Source organism: Leptopilina boulardi, unplaced genomic scaffold (assembly GCF_019393585.1).
Source record: "Leptopilina boulardi isolate dan_hultmark-lab unplaced genomic scaffold, ZJU_Lbou_2.1 LbouV2_19, whole genome shotgun sequence".
Lineage (NCBI taxonomy): Eukaryota > Metazoa > Arthropoda > Insecta > Hymenoptera > Figitidae > Leptopilina > Leptopilina boulardi.
Genome location: NW_026137740.1, coordinates 646,858 through 671,225, shown reverse-complemented (window position 1 = coordinate 671,225; position 24,368 = coordinate 646,858). Strand labels below are relative to the sequence as shown.

The 24,368-nt window shown below is 29.9% G+C and overlaps 1 protein-coding gene across 4 annotated transcripts in view; it reads left to right on the top strand.

Moving 5' to 3' along the window:
• Positions 1 to 24,368, top strand: part of LOC127277890 (protein sickie) — a 157,317-nt gene that overhangs the window by 26,655 nt on the left and 106,294 nt on the right. For 3 of the 4 annotated variants that reach the window (XM_051299314.1, XM_051299311.1, XM_051299312.1), the window contains exons 2-3: positions 11,668 to 11,785; positions 12,467 to 12,519. In XM_051299314.1, coding sequence (XP_051155271.1) covers positions 11,668 to 11,785; positions 12,467 to 12,519 — 171 coding nt within the window. Of the gene's footprint in view, positions 1 to 7,443; positions 8,936 to 11,667; positions 11,786 to 12,466; positions 12,520 to 24,368 lie in introns of those variants that run through there. The other variant, XM_051299313.1, reaches the window with a different exon arrangement.

The following is a 24,368-nucleotide window of genomic DNA, read 5'->3' as shown; positions in this document are numbered from 1 at the left end:
TTGAATAAACTCCTGATCTTTTCTTTTCAATCAGAAATTCCTTTTGAAGAATATAGGATTTTCGATTGACTAGTCGAATGACCACAGTCCACTGACTTCTCAAGTGTACTTTCCGAATTTAGTGAACAGAAAGTTCTGGGACAAAGTTTCGACACTGAAATTTAATTTACAAAAGAAAAGTAAATTATCAAATAAATTCAAGAAAATACTTTCGATTCTAATTTAATATTAAAAAATTAATTTAATTGTCGTGCACACGGAGAGAAATAGATGGTACGGGGTACTATCTAGATAGTACCAGGTACCATATTTGATCCTACATATACGGACAACTATCTAGATTCTATCAGTTACTATCCAGATTGTACGGAGTAACATCTTGATTGTAGTGGGTTACATAACCATACTTTTTGTAACATCTTCGATAGTACCGAGTAGCATAATGATGGTACCGGATAACATCTACTTTTTACCATCTTAAGATCATAAGTTCTTACCATCTATTTCTCTCCGTCCAGTCATAAATTGTAAACTTTTTGAAATTTTTAATTCTCTTTTTAAATGTAAAATTTATTCTAATAAATAAATACAATGAATTAAGATTTTAGATGTTTTTTTTATAGCAATGTTTTTTATCCTCTTGAGAGTTAAAAATAAATAATTGAATTCATCAGAAAAACATTGTTTATATATTATTCAAACTTTTTTTCAAATTTGCGTGTTTTATACTTAGGTAAGTTTATTTATAAAGAACTTAAGTCCATATCTAAAATTACAAACAAATTTAGTGATCTTAAGTTTGAACTTCGTTGAGCAAATTGATTCTTAAGTGGAAAAATACTAAAAACTAAAAGTTAGAAGCCTTTTCAAGTTTAAACTTTACGAACAAAATTGCGAGAAGAGAACTGGTTTCCTAAATTTATCACTCTTCCTTCTTGGAAAGTTAAGATTTCAGATGGAGCGAATTAAGTTTGCATTTCATTCTTCATAAGGAAGTTTAAGAAATATGTATATACAATACGTATGTAGTGGATTCGTGGAAAGTCGACAAAGTCGGATGTATTTCAAATTCCGTCTGTGCGGTACCTGGCTCGAAATTGCAATAATTCTTTCGACTCACGTACCAACCAAGTTCTGAAGGAGGCGCGCTAACTTACTATATACGAAACCCCTAACGAGCTCTGACATTTGCTGGGGTGTATCCGAAGAGCAGGAGGGATCCTATATACGTATGTCTAGTCCTTGTCGTTTCCGCTTAAGCCCCCGGGGGTCGACCGACAGAAAGGGTCCTTTACCTATATACGTGATCAACCTCAAATGATGTAACTAGTGCAAGTGCTCACATGTCATGGCCAAGGCGTTAATTTATCGTCTTTTTCTAAAAAAGGAAATAATACTCCATACGTTTTTCGAAACCATTATTATTAAGGTATTTGTAGCGTGGTTGATAGATGAAAATTCCCTCTGTTTTATGCTTAAAAAATGTAAAGAATTGCGAATTTTACTTTGAAATTTTTACAACATATTTTTCGATAGTTAAGTTAACGATTTATGCAATAAAAAAAGGATTTTCAAACTTACAATTTTGTTAATCCAAAATTACTGAAAAATAAGTGGATTTTTATTTTAAATGATTTCGAACTTTCTAAAAAGTTTAATAAACGCCTTCGACAGTAGCATATAAAATTATTAAAGTGCCCACTATGAAATTTGTTTCATACCTACGAGAGTGAAAGTGTGAATCAAATTATAATTTCATAGTCCATAGAGCCAGTGTTATTTTCATGTAACACGTTCTTAACGATTGTTTACAAGGCCCACACTAGGCCGGGCCCAGATGTATGCTAACTTATTACTGCTTTCAGTTCTGTAATGACGTGTAGGTGTAACTCATTCATGAAACATACCCACGTGGCGCCTAACTTTATACCAACCGCTGTTGATCGCCCCTAATATACTGTAAAAAGCATGCAAAAAAAGTAGATAAAATACTACATACTTAAAAGGAACCATGAAAAATGTTACTTTTTATTAGAATTTATTGTTTCCATCCATAGTATTAGGTTAGAGTAATTAATATTCTTTGTTTTATTGCACATCCTTTATTATGAAAACATTTTTTGGCGTTTTAACTAAAAAAAAAACTGAAAATAAAGTGTGTACATAGGGTAAAAGTGTAGCAGGTATCTATAAGGATAAGCATTGAGTTGAATTAAATAGAGTTTCTTCTATTTTCGAAAATAATTCGCTATCATTCTCGTATAAATAATTATTATGTAAAAATTTAAGTTTTAGAAAATTTTATTTCTTCAATTTCTTTCATAATAATTAATTATATGAAAATAATAATGAATTATTTTCCGAAAAGGAAGAATACTTTTTTTCACAGCATTTATTTTTGAAATATCAAGGTGAATCGTTTCTCACATGATAAAGAGTAGAATAGAATTATTTGTGGAATTTTTACAAGACTGATCGAGTCATTCGGTGTAGAGAATATAATTGTTATTCTTTTCAGTTCCTCCATAGGGCGGGACGATCGATTGAGTATGTTATAACTGGGGAGACAGCTTTGTCCATTCTATCAAGACAATCGGTACAATCGATCGCGAATGAGAGATAAATATTTAACGTTTATACAAGTTATTATATTGAAATTTGACTGCTTTTCAACCCGCTCGACTAATTTATTTTCAGATTATGTTCTTGCTTTTTAACATGTGTATCTTGTACTCTTTTCAAATAATTAACATACAAAAATTGATGAAAATTTCGAATTTTTTGGTATCGCTTTCCGTATGTTTTCTTTGATGTAGTTAATTTCTCTAATTAACACAAATGTGTCAAAATGTTGAAAAAGGCATTAACAATGATCAAAGTATATATGTCATGAGAGAAAATGAGTCGTTACTTTGGGAACCCCTGTAACTGAGTTAACGTCCCCCAAGAACAAGCCCAGGAGTGAGATTGCACCCTCTTCATCCCTCTGAACGAGTAGCGTACGTGTCCTACAGAAAAGAGAGAGAATTTTCGTATACCTAACCTACAACTTACTGCAGGTTCCACTCTCGAGATTCGAGAAAAAGCGTTACCATGACTACCACATCCAAGATATTTTTACGCGCGAAACACGGCTTTTCTCCTGATGAAAAGCATTTCCCTTTTCTCTCTTGCGTACTTCCGATTTGTTCCTTAAAAATTTCTCCATTGTCACTTTTCAAAGAACACAGCAATGGGCTCCTGTAATAACCTATTACGCTCATATTTTATTCACGAAGTAAAATAGATATTTAGGGTTAATACCTCAGTCTTTTAAATTGGGGATATACCATCTTAGAAATATTTAGCCTAATGATCTAGATTATTATTTTTTAATTATTCATTTATTTAATTTGTTTAATTAAATGAAATAATTTTATTTTATAAATTAAATTAACTTAATAATTGTAATTTAAAGTCTTCATGTAGCATAATGGATATAGTTATGATTCAGTGCCCTCAATTTGTAACATAATATCTGTCTCTAACAGCATCCGGATATTCAAGATATCCTATGGACGTCCTAGGGATATCCTGTAATATCTTTTGCTGTTGGGGGTGATTTCTGTCTCACAATCAGTGAAATTTAGCACATTCACATAAGGAATTCAGTTGATCCTTCTTTCACTTTTCTTAAATATAAATGTATAGTAATCCGCTCACGTGCTCTTATGTAAAAAGGTTTTTTAAATATATATATATATAAGAAAAGGGTGTATATTTCCTAAGAATGTACAGGGTTGGGGAAAAAGTCAACCACGAGCAAACAGACTGAAAAGATATTCAGTTTTATCGCATTTACATCATATATGAACACTAAAAGTTTAATGCTCGCACGTGCTTGGATTGTTTCTATTTTTCTTTCCTTCACATTTTCAAGGGTTATTAATATTCACAGAAATATTTAGGTCACACGAGGCATATAGCAATTTAATTACTTTGGCTGAAAACTCTAAAATACTTTTACAACTATCTTGTAATGTTTTATATTGATTCTTTTTCATATTTTTCTATATATAAAATTCTGCTATTTAATTTTATGAACTGTCGTAAATTACCTTTGAGAAATAATATTTCTTTTCAGTGAAATTTTTATACTAATTATTACTCTCAAAATATCATCAATTAAATACAAAGATTAAAACAAGAAATAGAATAATGACCGATAAATCAGAATACGCAAAACTATTGATAATGAAAAATTTTCCCCATCGCCCAACCGGTAGCATCACCAAGGAGTTGGTTGATTTAAACCAATTTTTTTGCTTCAAAGTTCAGGTTTTATCTATATGAAATGTCAAAATTAATGTATTTGTGAAAGGTGAAAAAGAAGTCGAAAAAGACACAAAAAGCAGCTCCCTCCTGAACAGTCAGTGTGTCATTTTCTAGTCTAAGCGAGATTCGAGGATTCTCCTCTTCTCACACTGGGTTTTCGATATCGTGCGGCAAAGCAAACTTAATTCCAAGCTCCCATTCCAGGACATGGCCGCCGAAGTAGCCCCTTCCTAATCGGACGACAAAGGCACGCGTCCCTCTTTTCCTTTAACGCTATAACCTCTATCCCTCTTGTCCCTTGTCTCCCTCACCGAGCCCTTCTCCTTTCATTCTCATTTTGCTTTTACCCTCCACCTAACTTCCGCTTTTGAAACACGTTAGAAAGGTAATTTTCTCCATATATATGTATTCCTGTGACAATATAACGTACCTGTTACAAGAAGGTGTTGTTACAATTCTATCCCGAGACAATTTCATTATATATTTCATCCAGACTAAACTGAAAATTGATATATAAAAAATGCGTCGAGAAAATTGCAGGGTAATATTCGAAAAGATGTGAATTTTGTTTCGCCTTTTTATGATCCTATTGCCATATTTCGATCCTTCTCTTATAAACCCGTGATTTGAGATCGTCATCCTTATTAATATATTGTTTATATGTATAAATGTCGAAAAACATTTTAAATAATAACCACATAACTCAAAAAGAAAAAATATAATAGAAGTGATATATAAAAGTTTGACATACAATTTTCTCAAAGATGATCAGTTGAGAAAAATAAAAACACTCATATTGAAAATCAGCGCGCTTTTGTAAGATGAATGTAAACTTGTTTACGAAAAAAGTTTATTCACAAATTGCAGTAAAAAGTTTTGAAAAAGTAGATACCGCATACAAGTTGAAATCCTTTTTCTCATTCCATTCATTTTCTCTGACAGAAGATGTAAGCAAATATTTCCTCGAGAGTCAAAGACTTAAAAAATTTTTTATATTTGACTTCTCTCATGTTTACCGTATATTCATATTTCATAGCTCATCATCATGCGTATTTTCTTTCGAAGGTTGCTAATTTTAAAATGGTCACGAAGATAAACTGCATCGTCAGTTAATTGACATGTTGCGCGATTTTCCAGTGCAATAATTATTTTATTAGCAGAATATTTTGCCGAATTTGATTTAAGTTTCAAAATAAATACTTCCACGAATTATTTGTTAATCGCAGTTTAGACTAACTTTGCGCGTAAATCGCTTCTCTGACAAATTAAAATCCATAATGTTTTGTGGAAGTTATACACTGAAAAACAGTTGAGAAGACGGTTGCGTCATTAACAAAAGCGCAACGCCACTTGACGTTAATCTCACAGCTCAATCAAAATTTGGAGAATTGTTCTCTTAATAACCTAGAGGAACTCCACTCCCAACTTATATAAAGTAAGCAGCTGATCGGCTCCTTTGATTTTACGGTTGCGTAACCACAGTTCAGCAGCTCGATCAAAAAGGGCAGTTGTTCTCCTAAATAAAAGTGTGCTTTGCAGTTTACCTCATTGAGTAAACATCTTTCTCAACAGTTTTTCAGTATATGGATTTGAAACTGACAGTGTCACCTAAAAAGTTTACTACAACCGAACCAAATGTTTTGCTGACAAACCAAACCTTTTTATCATTATACAGAACTGGGAGTCATTTCCCTAACTTTCTTACATTCCACTTTCTAATTATTTAATTATTGCAAAATTTAGTTCTATTTAAGAAAATATACGTTTTCCACTGACTACGAATTTAATTCTCCCATTAGTGAGAATTTTAACACATAATCCTAAGTAACGATTTTCAAAAATTGACGAGGTTTTGAGTGGTCCTGTCGTCATTTATAATTTTATATGTACGTTGAAAACGTGAAAAAGATATATTGTGGTTTGAAGTGTACAGTTACCATCACCGAACGTTGTTCTGATCGATATTCGGCTTCAAGTTAATTATCGCACTCACTTCCTAAAGCTCGTGTACCTGATGGGCGGCATTACAATTAATGACGCCGCTCGTATGCGAACAGCTCGGAATAGCAATCAATAGTACGGCACCTGTTGGGAATGTTCATGTCCCTCGTATATGCCTTGACGGACAGTATTTTTTTATCCCTTTCCTATACCACCTTTTATTATACTGTTCCTCATGCCCTTTGGGATACCGGAACGGAGGTCGAAACAAAATGAAATCTGTCTTGTCCTTTCATGTGCTTCGATTTTCAACAAGGAACACTCTTCGGATCAAATTTTCCATGTCAAGGGTCTAATTCTATATGTTTTAAAGTTTGTTCCACTTTTGGAGCATCAAAATGTTTTCTTACAGCAAGGTAGTTAAGTAAGCTTGCAGCAAACTTGCAAAAAGCCTATTGCAAGCCGTAAAGACAGTTTTTTGCTTGCACCAAACTTGCTACATGTATTCACTGCAATCTTGCACGGAAAACTTGGTGCATATTTGCTACAAGTTTTCGTGGTGATTGGGCTATTGCAGAAATTGGAAAATTTATGCAAATGTGTTACATCTGGCTGGAAGAATAATGCGTATAATATTATCATCATTTCTAGCATCTTTTTTCGATGTTATTTTAAAACAGTTGTATAAGTCTTCGTCGCTGAATTTTAAAAAACTATTATTCCTATTTATACGAATTTTGACTGTATCTTCTCATCCGCTTCTGTTCTTCGCAGTTGGTGTTATTTTTGTTCACGAAGACGAACTTTCTTAGAAGACAGTAAATGCTGTTCATTTAATTTAAATATTATATTTTCTTCTGCTTGAGATTTTCTAGTAGATTTTTCAAATTTTCCTTTCAATATTTTAAAATAAATGTTTAATTTAATATATTTTTGGTCTTAATTTGAACTGTAACTACTAATAAAATTTATCAATTACTTAAATCACTATAAACCTAAACTAATTTTATACAAAATTCCTTGATATAGATAGTAGTAGATATAGATATGATAGTCCTTTCTTCTTATGCATCACGAAGAGCATTACGTGTTGCGTAAATGAAAGATAGAACGATAGTCACGTACATCATGCGTTGGAAAGTGCCTATACGTAGGAAGACAAGAACCGCGGATTCAGTTACGTCCGGTGCGTCGAGTCGTTGAGACGCCTCACTCAGCGTTTATAAAGCTGGTGATCACATCGTCGCGTGTCAAGCTCCATTTGACATGGCCTACACAAATCAACGTGTCTTAATCACGAACAAGTGTCGCGAGAACAAAATCAAAATTCCCATCTGGAACCCTCGATCATCTTCAGTCACGATTGTTAATACTAATAATTGAAAGATTGAAGGATCATTTAACAATCTTCTGCCGTGAGATCTTTTGCTTGCAAACGTTGACACTCAATGAAATTAACTTAATTTTATCTCTGTCAACAAAATAATATCTTTGTGTTTAAAAACATTCGGATCTTCTATTATTGTGATTAAAAAATCAATTAAGAAATCAGAAAAATGTCTACAGAATATTTTATTAAAAAATTAAGAATGTGTCACATTGATTATAATTTTTTATTTGATCAAAGTGCCTTAAATTTTCAATGTATTTACATTATTCAATGAGGGGAAAATTTAACTATTATTGTTATTACTTGTTGAGAGTTAAATTTTTATATTCCTATTAGAGTTTATTTGTACCAGATGACAATCAATTCGACAAATATACTTTGGCAGATAATAATTTTTATATACATAAGAAGACAGAAAGGATTCTTGATATCAGCAGAAAAGGAATTCATTTCAAAATTGAGAGTTGCAATCGGCAAATTTAATTCCAATCATATTTCTATTGAACGTAGGATTCTTATAAATTTTAACTTGAAGGATTTTTGTTGATGTGGAATATTTATGAGAACATATGTTTTTTGCTGAAGTTTTAAAAGAAATTGTAAAACTACCAAGAATAAGGAATAAATCTAATTTATTCCATTGTGCTTCTTACCTTTGGAAACGAAAATCAAATATGAAATTCCTTCAATTGATTGATATATATACATATATAACATATAGAAAATTGTAAAGGGAATTTTTTAATATGTCTTTTTTTAATGCTTTTCTGAATATGAAAATTCTTTTCAAAAATACAGTTAATTGAACCAGAAGAGTCAACAAGAAAGATGATAGAAAATTAAAATTTATAGATGAATTGTTAAGTGAAAAGAAAGTTTCCTTAAAACACACTTGGTGCGCCCTTCGTGTGGCACGCGAACCTCTTATTGTGGTTATGATAAAATCAGTCTTACGTCCCTTGTTTATGTTATCATCCATAGACAAGTCGTGATCAAGTGACGAACGAGTTTCATTCTGAAATAAAGACAACTTCCTTAATCACAACTTCTTTTAAAAAAAGATGCTGACGATTAATTATTATTGAAATAAAAAGTAAGCATGAAAAGTTAAGTTTACTAAGCGTAAGCAGTGATAAGAGGAGTTATTTCCGCGGATGAAATTTGTGTTGATTGTTTCTCTATTCCACGTGGACATCTTTAGTCGAAACCATGGCCTGCATCAAAGCTCCAAGATCGATAAGAGGCTCCTGCGATGATATGAAGACCGATTCCACTCGTAATATTATTCAGGTATATTAGAAAATATTTAGTAATATTTACTAATTGAAATAGCAGTCTTACTGAATGAATTAGTAGTTAAAACGGTTGCTAATTCCATTAATAAACGAATGGGCGCAGTTCAATTAGTCAAAAGTATAACTAATTCAGTTTTAGAGAGCAGAATCTTAATAAAACCATTTTCCTCTATGAAAAATAAAAATAAGTAGATTTTGACTATTTTACCATTTTTTTAATTTTAGAAATTTTATTTTTTGAAAAAATTAAAGTTTTCCAAAATAAATCTTATGATATATTAATTGAACTGCCGGATCAAAGAAAGGTACATAACTAATGTAATACAAATGGGTTATATGCCCTTCTTTGATCTGGCAGCGCAATTGTTTAGAACTATGAAAAAAATGTAAATAATAAATATAAACATGTAAAATATTAGAATAACTTTTGTAGTACAGTTATAGTAATTTTTAGAAAATGAGATTAATTAGGAGAAAAATAGTGACGAAGTCGACGACGACGACGACCTAAAATTATAAAGGAAGTCATTTTGCTTCTCATTTTCTCTTTCTCAAAAATAGCCCCTACTCTTGATCCGTTTAGATGTGTCTGTATATATAAATATGAGAGAATTAAGCGCAGATGAAAATAGAATGACAAACTTCATTTACATTCTGCGGATTATTTATTTACCTTCTACAATCAGTTAATTTACCTTCAATATATCATAACTTTTTCGTATAAATTTTTCTTTATTCATTATTTGTTTTTCTTCATTTATATTTCCCAAATGAATGAATAAACAAGAAACAATATATTATAAAATATTAAAAATAATTTATAAAAATTAAGGATTCATCAATCGATAATCTGTAATAAGAAAATATATATAAGTATTAATGTTCTCATACTATTAAAAATAATTGTTTGAATAGATAAGATAGAATTGTCCTTGGTATGTGTATAAAATTTTTCAAATAATTGATTATTGTATTGAATTAGGATGTATCAAGAATTAAATTATTTATTAAGAAATTTTATATGCATATATCTCTATACGATACAAGACACTTATTCTTTATTTCCATGTTGGCTTACAGCCAATGCAGAAAATCCATCTGAAATATAAGAGTCGATGCACTTCACTTGAGAAAGAGTTAAAGAACCTTTGAAAAACGATCAGACAGGAAGCAATATGTCGACCACTTTTCTAAATATCACCTCAAAGACCCCTTTCCGGTCTTTCGACAAAAGTAATTAAGGTTATTTTTAACTCTATCAAAAGTTTTTCATATAGACATCTTCCTTGACTTATATTTAATCGATTTTATTTACTCATAATAAATAGATCATAAAATCTTGGAAAAAAATTACATAAAAAGTTTAGGATTAATATTTATTATTATCATTTTTAAATTCTGTAAATACGTCACACTGCATAAAAAAGCTACACAAAATTCATTCATTAAAAATATTTTTTCATTTTGTTTTAATAGAACGCACTACTAATTTTTTAAATATGCCATGCTACAAAAAATGGAAAAATCAATGATTGACTATTAGTTCATTTATTCAATTCAACAGTAGTTTTCATTTATTTTCTATAAATTTGTGATTGACAATCTTTTGGATTTTCGAGTTGGTCTTTTGCCTTAAAAGTGGAGTGCACTCAAAAGATGAAAGGGAGAGTTGCATGTACATTGATGTACGAGTCCAGAAAAGTATGTAGAGTGCGAAAGGGAAGGATGACATTGTCTAGAACGACATAGATCAATAGTTGACTGTCTTTCACTATACCTATATACGTGTGTATAAATCCGAGGACACAGTCTTGTCGAGATTGAAGTTTAAGGCCTTCAAGTATTAAAGACGCACTCATTGATAATGACCGGTTAATGGACCTTTTAAACCAAATTCGTTGCTATCGCCTTATCTTTATTCAGGCTTTTGAATTCGTGGCGGGTGGCTACTTGGATTGGACAGCAACCGTCCACATGTTTAAGGTGTCTACTGGCGCCTACCTCAATCCATTCGATAGCAAGATTCATGTTATTTTAGAATTTACAGCATTCTTCGTGATATCTGTAAAGTGAATCTCAAATTTCATTTCTCAACAAACTATTAGACGTGAATAAAGTGCTAGATTGACTAGGGAAAGAATTTTCAATACTCACTGACAATATTCTATCCAATCTGATCAATATTAAAGAAAAGTAATTTTCAATCTAAAGGAAAAAAAATTGATTTATGCCGATGTGGAGAAAACAATAATTCAAACAAAAAGTAAACAGTAATTTAAAACAGAGAAATGAATATATAATTTTAAAGAAAGAAAAAATGCAAAATGACGAATGATTTGCTGAAAAGTTTTGAAAACAACTGTAACCTTATTGATTGATCTTAGAATCCAATCTTCTGCATTAGGAAGAAAATCCTGAGCAGAATGATAGAGAAGAATCTGCTTAAGATTCTTGACGAGTCTATTGACATTTTCATAATTCATATACATACCCTGTTTATTATCAAGACATGGAGAAATAATCATTGTATGTGTATAATTAGTGTAAATGACAATCAAGATGAAGTATATAAAAAAGGTTTTCTTCTTGTTTTAAATTATGTGATATTTAGTATTTATATTTCCCTTTAATAATTAAGGAAAAGAAAAAGTTACATCACTTATGAAACTGCAAATTGAGTGATATAAGTGGTTCTTGTCTAATTTATTGGTTCTACTGTTTTTTTAGATCTACACCGATTGGGCCAATCATTATCTAGAACGAGGCGGCTGCAAGAGGCGAGTTACAGACATCCAGGCTGATCTCTGCGACGGAGTTCTTCTTGCCGACCTTATCGAGGCCGTCAGTAAGTCAACTTTTAACTATTTTTTTTTCAAACAAATAATTGACGCAAAAATAATCCTTATTACTATCGACATAATAATTATAATATGAAGATTAATTTTTTATTTCATTTCAATTTCGTTAATATTAGGGCGAGAAAAACAACAGTTTTTTTTAAATCAAAGATATTCGTAATCCAATTTCTATGAAAATCATTTTGAAACGATGTGATTTTCTAAAGGAATAAAAGGTTTTTGTTTCCCGCATGTGAAATTAAAAAATTGTGTCTTAGAAATATTAGCACTATATATGTATTCTATTGTGAGTTTACTTTCATTGTGAGTCAAGTCCTAACCCGGAAGAGCGAAATAAACGGTATGAAATTTCGAGGCGGGTTACGTGTCACACCAACGATTATTCACTGACAGTATTCGTATTTGTAAGCTTTTATGGCAATGGACAGTTAAGCAATAAGCAGTAACTATTAAATTTAAAGAACCATGTATCACATTACGCAATTTCATTACTAAAAATAGAAAAATTATTTTTGAATTCTTTTCAAATAAATTGATACCTTTATAAAAGCTGTGGATAAAATATTCTTTTCAAAATCGTTCAGAGTTGAGATTGTTTGCAGGACTTGAGAAATTTAGATATATATACATATATATTTTACATCTTTTCATAAGGAATTTTTTTTCAGCCAATCAGAAAGTGATTGAGGTCAATCGAAAACCGAAGAGTGCCCAGCAAATGGTGAGTTACTTAAAGATATCATTTTGCAAGAATTATAAAAATATTTTTCCAAGTCATATACATATGTCGTTTGGAATTTAAGCTTCTCTTGGCAGAAATTAGCGCGACACATTTTAACTGAAAAATTCTGTTCTCAACATAAAGCAAAAATCATAATAAGTTGCTTAATTAGACAAGATTTTTTCAAGAAAATCGTCTTTCTCAAAGATAATACTTTTAGACTGTTTCTTAAGTTTTATAAATAGGAAAGTGTTTAGTGTATATTTCGTTACTGACTGAAGACGGCACGCGCTCATCGTGCAGCTGCAACGAACAAAATTCACCGCATAGATCAGTGAAAAAAAATCTCTCTTCTTCTCCCCCCTCTTTGCGTCTTAAAGCTCATTGGAATTTTACGAGCCATGACTTTTTATTGCGCGACTCGAAAAATTAGCGAAAATGGTTAGACAGACGATCCAATGGTACTTGAAAAACATTAACGTCGATGAAGGAACGTTAAAACGTAATGTAATCCTTAATAACGACCTGAAGCTCTTACGAAACGAGAAAAGATTAAATTTCAAATTCTCATTGCGTTCGCACGATATGAAACGTCGAAAAGAAAATTTAACATGAAAATATAAATTAGACTCAAGTCTTGTCGTCAAATCAAAACCGATTTCTTTCTTTTTTTCTAATTTAAGTAACATTTTTTATACTATGTGTCCTTTTTTCCGATATAGAATATCAAAAAAAATTATTTTATCCAAATCTAATTTTTGAATGAAAATATTGTGAATAATGCCCCATATTCATGTTTTTTAAAAAGGTAATGATGAGCGATCATTTCAAAAAATGTTGGATGTATTGTAAAGTGTTTCTTGCAACGCGATTGTTTATCGAAGAAATTGAGAGAAAATCAAGGGATTTTAAACGCTAGCAAAAGTGACTTTCGCGTGCTTTCGTGGTGAGCTTTCCAATTTCATGTTGACGAGGGTGGACTAAAGAAAGAGAAGGGCATACAGTCTATAATTAAACGAATGGCGAATCACGTGTTTTGCTATGTACTGGTTGACGCGCGACACGCAACTTATTCCCTGAGTTTGTGTCGCCCTGCCCTTGTGACCCAAGATTTTCTTAGTTCCCATCAAACAGAAAAGTTCTTTGAATCCTTTCTAATCATATAGAACTTTATGTGCAATTACATTTTTTTGTTCTATTTTTTTTAGTTTTTTTCTAGTAGGAGAGAAATTTGGATAGAATTTACTATTAGACCGTGTTTCTCTCTATTAACTTTACCCTTTTTTTCCTCGAACTTATATACATATATTTTTCATTAGCTCTTGTCCAATTTTTGAAAACTCGCACATGGAAAAAGAAGAGACAAATTATCGGTGAAACGAATTACGAACCATTAATGTCACCTTTACTTTATAGTAGCTTTAACCAAAATGATACATGCAGTTTATTTTGAGATCCCAAGTGGTCCATTTGTGTCTATTCCTATTTTCTGAGAGTATTCATTTTGTATTCATTATGACTCAGTCTTATTAGTCAACTGCGAACAGTGGATATTAACGACTTTCTTATACAATTTACAAAAGTAAAAATACATTTTTTTAAAACTTTTTATTGACTATGTAATTCTCTATTTTTACTGACTTACAATTGTCCGAAATATTACGTGTAAACTTGCATTTAATTATTTGGGTTTCGAAAAAATTATTATTAATATTTTTTTATTTTAAATGTTTTAAAAGAATTTTTTGTAGAAACTTTTTCAAATCCTACTGTAATTGAGTCAATTGAAACAAAACCTCTTTGAATAACATCAGTGGTAGTTTACAGAGCATTAAAATTTGTTACATACTTTACGATATATAAGCTATAATGGAATGTTTTTTTGTGCTCTTCAATGAACAGTTTATAGAGCGTTTTTGTTACATTCTATATCTAAATAGCAATCAAATCGCTATCTTTAAGAACCAAAATGCTCTTTTATGTAAAATCATATGTTACATTTAATCGATTTTCGATTCTAAATTTTATTACTGTGTGTAAAACCAATCATTTATTCTTTCCGTTTGAAAGTGGCATTCATTTTTTCCCTTGGCTAAAAATTCAAATTATAATAAACGATTTTTAAATTGAAAAAATAAAAAAAATTATAATCACATATAGTGGATAAATGTATACAGTTGCATTTAGTTAATTAGAAGCTAAAAAAGTATTTTCCATTAAAGGGATGTATTTTACATATTTACGTGACTGTGTTGGAGTAACTTCATATTACTCAAGTTGCACATTCTGTATGTAGTCGAGTTCTCTTTTAGGAATACAGGCTGGCCAAGCACAGTCGCACACATATACGTGTGTGGACTATTTGCAAACCGTGACCAAGGAAACTCAAGGTAGTCCCACCACTCGTCTGTAGAGAGTTAAACAGACGAATACAAACTCCAAAAACTCTAAAGCAAGATTTCAACACGTTCACAGGACACGCTCTAAATCTTTATATCACCTTTAAAATCCTTCCTTCCATACTTTGATTTTTATCATTCAATTGAGATCTTTGATTATTATTCAAGGTGCCCCTCTTTGAATTTGATTAAACGTTGTAGCAGAATTTATTTGGGACAAAGGCCGTAGCAGGATAAGCATGGTCCTGCGGCCCCCTTTGGGTGTCGTCTATATTCGTGCGGTGTTAATTATTCACAATATGAAACTTTTTTTCGCCAAGTGTAAATTTTGAAATATTATTATTGAAAAAGCACTGAACAAAATTAAATTTGATTTTCTCTTAACTCAAACACGGAAATATATATACGGTTTTCTTTCAGTGTGTTTTATAAAATAATATGATTTAAAGGTTTATGTTCGTCAGGTGGATGACTAAAATTGAGATGAGTTTTTTATAAATACTTACAGGGATCCAAAGGTATATTTGAGAGCAAGTAAAACGCAAATCACAAATTTTCACACGGGTATAATTACAGAATGGTATGTTCATGAAATTCCGTCTTTCACGTCGTTTATTTGACCCTCGTTGACCCATCTTGAACAGTAACTACGTTACCTTCTAATTGCAAATTTTAATTCAAAGTTGGATTCGCCAATCGAAGTATTTATGACCGCAGTTAATGTTCAGTTATTTGCAACGGTTAAGGAAAAGAAAGAATTTTCATTTCTACCAGAAACGTCGTAAAGCAATGAATCGATTAAACTTCCGCATCCGTGCGAATCAAATTAGGAAAATAGGATTTAGAACGCAAAATAGAAAGAAGGGAATTAATTAATTCACATATGATTTTACTGAATAATTTGCATATTAATTTTTTTTTTCTTCACAAAATTTATTTTATTGTCATTAGTTTACCGCCTTTTTGATTCACGTAAACTGTACATACATTACTGTACTCTATATTATATTATATATATATACAATAAGTTAGACGAATATTCTCTCTGAATTAAAATTAGTAGAAAGTGAGATGCTAATTCACATTAGTAAGAATTTTTAATAATTTTCAGTAAAATATTACTATTTGATTTAGTAGTTTAAAATTTTTTTTTTTAATTGATTTCGATAATGTGGAAATTTCAACAAATTCAGTGAAGGAAATAATAATTCATACGTCCCTTTTCTTCAGGAATTTTTCAGATTGAGTTTCTGATCAATTTTCCCAACCGATTGATATATTTATTATTTAATACGTAGTACGTACGTCTTTGATAAAAATTGGAAGGATCTGAAAGTTTTGTGATTTTGCTCTTTTTAAACCTGTAAGAGGATCAGGGAAATGAGATAAAAACTGCTGACCGATCCTGACTCTAGAATTTCCATCCAATTTGCTGAGCTATTGTACAGTTTTCAAACTCGCCTTCTATGGATTCTCTACCACGAAGAAAGAGATTTTCATGATCATACATATCAAAAAATTGAAATTTCAACCATTACTAATTCTTCCCTTTAATATTGAAATAATAATAAATTTTTTTATTTCTGCACTATTTTTTTATGTTTAAAATATTTGAGATGCAATTTACTTTTATTTTGAAATACAAGTATTTTCGAACCGCGGGGTTTCCGTTCACAAAAATACAGACAGAATAAAACATTTATTTTATATGAAATGTTTTTTAATCATAAATTAAATTGTGTTCTGACCTTCTGACAAAAAAAATTTCTCCAATCACATATTCTTTTGTAATGGTAAGTTTTCAATAAGTATAGAAATTATTTTGTTGTAACAAAAATTTCTATACTTTGACAACTAAAAAAGATGCGAGTGAAATTTTTTTATATTCGGGAAATGTCTTTCGAAAATATCCGCGAGTTTATATCTAGTTTCACACGTATATTTCTGTGAAACACAATAAAAAATAGCAATTCATGCATCGTCTCTATATCAGCCTTATACATGACTTGCCAAGTTTACACATTATGTTTAGAGGGAATTTCCTGGATTAAGGTTTCTCGAGTTTTAACGATTCATATAGATATATTAATATTACGATTCGCTCTTAAATACTATAATGGTTAGTAAGGCGCTATAGCAACACTCATGAAGCAAAAGTCTTTATAGTCTTGATTAATTTTTTTTTTATATTTGTGTGATATGTTTTCTAGAAATTTTATTTTACTATTTGTATTGAATCGAATATTTTTTAATAATAAATAATAATATTAATTAATAAATACATTAATTAATATAATAAAAACTATGAACTACAATAAGTATAAACAACAATGAGTACAATTTCTATACAGAGCGAACGAGGAATATACCACTAGTTAAATAAATAAATTAAAAATTTCAATGTATATAATAAAATCCTGAAAATATCAAAAATTATTTTTAAATTACAAAAAGAAAGTAACGCACCCAAGAAAGAGGATTGAAAAAATAAAAGAAGCATTGTTTAGTGGAGGATCCTTGAGATTGACGTTAGTGTTATTATTTATGCTTGTAACTGGTTCATGGGGTATAGTGAAACCCCACCTATGGTCAGAAAAAGCACGTGGATGTCCGACCACCGCGAGTCTTGTACACAAGCAGTCATCGTACGGCTACTGATTTGCTCCCACTACCAGAGAATTTTACTCTGGAACACATTCTCTTTGGACTACCAATTGCAAAGTGGCTCACCTCTACTTCAACTTATACTCCCAGCGTTTAGTGTCTCATGAGTGGTCCCATAGTGTGGATGCTGTGTTTCATTTCTTTTAGAATTACCTCTCGCGTCCACGTGTCTACAATTCTAAAAAATTCCTTCGTTACCCAAAAAAGTGATTTTATTACATTTATCATTCAAAATTCCTCAATTACTGAAAAAAGTGATTTTATTACATTCATCAATCAAATTTGTTTTTTTCTTTATTTGTTTTTTCTTTTTGAATTTGATTTGACATCATGGTCAATTTAAATATAAAAAGAAACTTAAAAAAGTTTCCGATAACATTTTAATATCCAAGTAGCTTCTTTAAACACTAATGCATTTTTGATACATTTTTGAAAATATATTTCATTTCTCAAACTTTGGTTCTAGTTATTAAATTGTAATGAAAATTTTCTATTTTTAAATTTTTTCCTACTTTTACAGTGGTTTTTATTTTTCTTAAATTTCGATGTAATAATTTCTTTAGTTATAATTTCGTTTTTTGAATTGAATAATTATCATTTTACATAGACTTCAGATACGTTCTTATGTTTTTTATTATTATTTTTTTTATTTTAGTATTTTATTATTTATCATTTTAGTCTATTTTAATTATAACTACATTTTTTAATATAAATTTTAGTTTTTCATTAAGTTTTCAAAAATAGTATTTCTATTCTATAAATAATTAGTTGTTTCCTGTTTGTCAATTACTATCGTGCCTCAGAAATATATTCCAACTTTTGTATTAATAGATTGTTCTATTTGTGAGAAGTTAACTTTTTACGACACTTTCTAGTGAATTTTTAATTTGTGTTTTTGATGACAGTGATACGTGGTTTTGTGTAGCATTTGGAGTTACCGAAAGGATTATATTTTGATGGGTTAAAAACCTAGGTAATATTGTAAAATTTTTGATGACCTCAATTTTAAGTGTAAATTAATTTAAAAAAATAATATAAAATAAAAAATCATAAATTACTTGTTGTAAATATGCCAATAAATTGACATAATAATACGTGTATTTTATAGTTGTTCGTGAAAAATTGCTACATAGTACTACTGGTGTTTAATTCATAGCTACATATCTCATAATACATGTCATATATAAAACATTTGATCTTATGATCGTTGTTAAATGGATTATCGAGAAAACTCGTTACTTTTTTTAAAATGTTTTCAGAGGCTAAATTAAATTAGTCGTATTTTTCACTTAAGGAGAATACTTACTCCAAAATGAAAGTCGACGCACTCGAAGCGATATACGGCAACAGCGATTAATCGTCGTGGAGTGTATCGATGAAATCTTAACTTTCCCTTCGACCCCACGGTCCTCAGTGAGAATAACCTTTTTTTAATTCGATATACGGTTCCTGTAACCGAAGAAGGAATAGTCAAGGACTTGATAAAACTCAGTTTATTTAAGCACAAGCAAATTAAAAACATAAAATTCACTTTCTTTATGATAAGAAAAAAATTATTTAATTCGATTTAAGACTTAAAGTTTTACTGAGCAATTATGCGATAATCTTATTGTGCAATCTTGCAGTAACCTTACACTGCAATCTTTCGGTAAGCTTACCACTCAAGCTTTGTTCAGGTGGGACATTTGAAGATTGCAGTAAGCTTGCGGCAAGTTTCCCGCGAGGTTTCTGCAAGCTTACGTGCTATCTGGGTAAAATTATTTAAAATTTATTATTAATTATAAAATTAACTAACAATATTTAAAAACAATATTTATAATAATTATTTTATTTAAAGCATACGTAAAGAAACATCTCATGGAATTTTTGAAGAAAATTGATTTTTTAAAAAACAACTGAAGGTGCAGATGTTAATTTTTTGTATGTTATTTTTATTTTTATAACCCTACAATAACACAGTAGATTTTCCGCCTAGAATTCATACAATGATAGTAGAATAATTAATCTACATAATTATTTTCAATATAGGTTTCCTTCAAAAAAGTTTTGTTTAAAATTTTTTTGTTAAGTTTGAATTACAAAAGAATGAAAAGAAGAAAGTCATCATAAGAATCAAAAAATATAATAATTGTCAAAAATCGTAATTCATGAAACATGACTCGACAATTTTAACAAGAATTCTTCTCCCGTTTTGCCATTCATTCAAAAGCTATTTAAGTTTGAGTCTGGTTTCTTTCATGGATGAAGAAACTGCACTATAAACAGTGCAGACTATATTGTGGTAATTATGCCACGGACTCATTTATTCGGAGTAGGACAACATTATAGGAAGTATTTTTAAAAAAAATCATATATCTGAAACAATAAATTTTCATTATTGTATATTTAATAAATATATATTATCGGTCATGTAAGTGAAACAAAAGACAAATGCCTGTTTTTTAGAAAATTGTCTATTAAAAAGTTATTACTGGTGAACAATGGAAAAAGAGGTTTTTATTACTCAAGGTTGAAAACTATTACGACAATCTGATAGTTTGTCACTTCCTCACAGCCTTGTATATGGACACTACAATTATTTTCTTTTATCGTTAAAAAGTAAATGGAAGTTTTCAAGAATTTTTTTAATAAGTATACGTTTTGATGTATATTTTACTTAGCATATAAGTGCTTGTTATAATTTATTTCTAAAATTGAAAAATTCTTCGCTTTTAATTGATTAACAATAATTGCTTGAAAATTGTAAAATATTTACATATAGATTAATCAAATAGTATCTGTCTAAGAACAAAAATATTTTTATTTATTATTATTTATTTCTTATTTAAATAATTTATAATATTAATTAAACATTTATAAACAGTAATTTTCAATATTTTATAACATAATTTATACAATTTTAAATATGAAAGAAAGATTATATAATTTTTTTGGAACTGAAATGATCTTAAATGAAGAAATGCAATAAATTTTACTCTCTGTTGTGTCCTTGACTTTTATCAATTGCGAAGAAATTCCAGCATTTCCGGTGATTGGCGTGACGCCTACGCTATTGGGTTGGACCAATGAGTCTTCCGACATACCTAAGTTGTTAACATCACTATTTAATTCTCACGAAAATATAACATTTAATTTCTCTTGCACTTTATATACTATATATATATAAATAATAATTTGTTTATTGATATCCAGAAAATGTTTCTTGATTTAAATGCCAGTCATAAGTAACGAACATTTTTTTCCAGTTGGAACACACGTTACGTAAATTGTAAAGCTACTGGTAAAATAATAATTAACTGAAATTATAAGCAGTGATAAAGAAACATTAATGAGGTCTTGAAATTATAACCCTGACTCTTTGTATATAACCTGTAGGCAATTGGCTGACCAGAAACAACTTTTTCAACTACGATTTATTAAAAATCGCGCAGAAAGTCATGCCTCAGGACAAATATTAAATATGAGTGATCAAGTCAATATGCCAATAATGTTGATATGTTATAATCGCGAGATAGTTTAACCTAGTTCTCAAACAATTTATATATACTTATACATTACCTTTTCAATATTACTTAGGTACCATGTAATAGGCAAAATAACTTGTTTTTTACAGTCACAGATTTATTATTAATGTCAATATTTTATAACAGATTCATTACTTTGCTAGCATTTTATTTTCTTTTAATTAATATTTTCTTAATGTAGGACAGTCAAAGAAAATTTCCAGAATTACATCTAAAATTTTTTAGAAAAGTTTCTTATCCAAACGTCAAATAAAATTCCACCTATTTTTCCCGTGTAAAATTTGTAAAAGAAATGATTTTTATAATGGAATACTTATATTGAATAGAAGTGGTCAGGCGCAACTTCTTTGAATAAAATAATGTTGAAGTAAAAGTGATTTAAATTCTTTTTTAATGAAATGCATTTATGAATTTCTATTATATTTACTCGCGCTTTATTAGTCTGTAGCGCGTGAATTGTCAACAACATTATACAGCGGGACATAACTCCAGTACCAAAAATGGAGGGCAGGAGCACGTAGTGCATTAGTCGTGCACTATTCTTGTGTTTAACATACTTACATGTTGTATACAAGGAACAATACTCAAGTGGTTTATTTCTTTGTCAGATATTGTCGACTTACATTACACGTTATAAAGTTAGGAAAAACCACGACAATGAACACACACTCCATTCTGCATTATGCATTTGCCCGAGTTGTGTAATCAAACATACTCTGTTTCTGGACACAATTGACATCAATTTTTAATTTTCACCTCAAGTTTTTCGTTTTCTTTTTCATTTCATTTAAAATAGTAAATTATAAAAATAAGAAAATAATTTAAATTTAAAAAAATTAATTAAAATTAAAATACATTTTTGGTCCTGAAATAATGTCAAGTAGAAGTTAAAAATAATTATTTAAATAATTTTTACATTTCAACATTTTAAACCATATATTCTCATCATAACAATGCGGTTAGATTTCCAATATCCATTTATAGACAAAAAAATTGACCATGCACTTTCATTCAAATTGGCATTCATTTATTCTTATTGGATCAAAATTTCTCAAAAATTTTAGGATAATCTAAAATTTCGATTTTAGAAAATTTTAATATAATAAAGAGAAGTCGATTAATCAGAAATAAAATGTAAATAACTACAATCTAGGATTACTGCAAAATTGCACAACAATTGATTATTAGTTGGCAATTATTGACTATGCGAGTAATCTTTATCTGCCCATAAACTATATTTTGCAGCAATAATAATGGCGGCATGGCAAAGATTTAATTAAATTGTTAGTTTTCACGCGAACAAGGTTTTTTATAATTTTAGACTCTTAAATATGTTTCAAAACAAAATTATTGTTCTCTGGTATGTATTCAACTTGGGAAACATCAATGTTTCTATCAATCAATCTGTTTTTATAAAAATAAAAGCCAATTGAGTGAAAGTAGTACTAATTAAATGGAATAATTCTTGTTTCAGTAAATGCGTTAAGTCTGCTTTAATTATATTTTCACTATATAATGTTAACAAATAAGTAATAAAAGTCTTTATATCCCAAGCGGTTACCTAAACGTTGCACGTACAAGGAAGAATTTTGCGCAATCACGTGTTTTTTATCCCATGTAGCAATCAAGGATCATCAATTTTCAGGACCGTTATTTCTTACGATTGTCTTATTTTTGCCCCCTTTTATTTTTTTTGTTTTTTAAAACTTGTAGCTGCCTCTTTTTTGTCTTGATAAATTAAGAAAACATGTTCTTAGAGTTCAGATTGATTTTCAAATTTTATTGACATTTTAATTTCCTTACAAATTTGAAAAATGACGTTTGCCATTTAAGAGAATTATCAAATCAATGAATTTTCATTTGACCGAAATTGGAAGTGAACGAATATCCACTTTAAAAAAGAAATTATAACTTTATTTAAAATACAAAAGAAAGGTCATGTTACATTAAGACTCTTCGTTTAATGAAAAGAATTTAAAAAAAAAATCTGTGGTAATTACAGAAGTGGCATTTTTTTGCAACGCCTTTCGCGTCTCTGATGATTTTTTTTAACCGCGGATTACGTGCTCACCGTTACATTCCGCGAATCGTCGGTCCTTTACCTCTTTCTGGGCGCATTTACCCTTCTCTGACAAAGTTCGAAAAGACCTCCTTAAGCCATTTAATTTCTGTGATGACGTACACGTCACTGCACGATATTGGCATGCAACCTTCGCAGTTTTAAATTACCCGAACTTGAAACTCAAGAGTGTTATGAACATAAAGTAATTACGGCATTTCTTCACTTGAATTGACCTTTCTGCATGTTTCACGTAATTTCTGTGTTGCTAGCGTCGTTTAAAAAAGCCAAAGAAGGAAAATGAGAGAGAAACTCTTTATAATATAAAACCCTTTTAATAATTTTCTCTTCTTCGTTTTTATTTTATTGAAATAAAAAATATTTTGTTTGTTTGTTGTTCATTTATTTTTCTTCTTTCTTTTTGAGACACATGAGTATAATGCCTAAAATTAATTTGTTAGAATCTTTAAGTATTTCATTAGATAGAATTTTTCGAATTAGTATTTAGCAGTGTTTCTTTTTAAACAAACCACTTAACAGAATTTTTAGGTACCGATTTTTTTTTTAATTTAAAAGATGAATAAAATTTATAACTTTCAAGAAGAAAAAAAAAGAATTATGAAGAAAGAGAAGAAATAAGACATTAACTCTGGTTCCATATTATACTTAAAGAACAACCTTGTTACAGAAGTTGTATGCGAATTGTGAAGTGAAAAAAGTTGTTGAGGACAATTTAAGAACTAGTTTATAAATAGATGCAGAAAATTGCAACGACAGTGAGAGAATAGAATTTAATGAAGGTTTAAGACGGATGTTAGAAGTCATGCCGACAACGCAGCAATTCAATGGGAGCTTCCACGAAGCTTTCAAGACACAGATCTCCTCTAGAAATTCTGATTAGAGAAATTCCTGACCAGATGTCCAATGCTGAGTCGCAAATTTAAGCGAACCAGTTGGACCATGGCGTTTATTAAATCTCACATTGAACATTTTTGTGGTCAAATTAGAGAATGTTACGCGTTATTTCATATTTTCCAAAATTCTCAGAATTTATTTATATTTATCACTAGCTTTCCCAATGTTTTCTTGCACTATTTATTTGTGTACATTTCAATCATCATTCGAGAAGAATTTTTAATCCAAAACTTTTTTTGGACAAAATTTTCAAATAAGACTAAAATTATTTTTTAAAACTACTCTGTA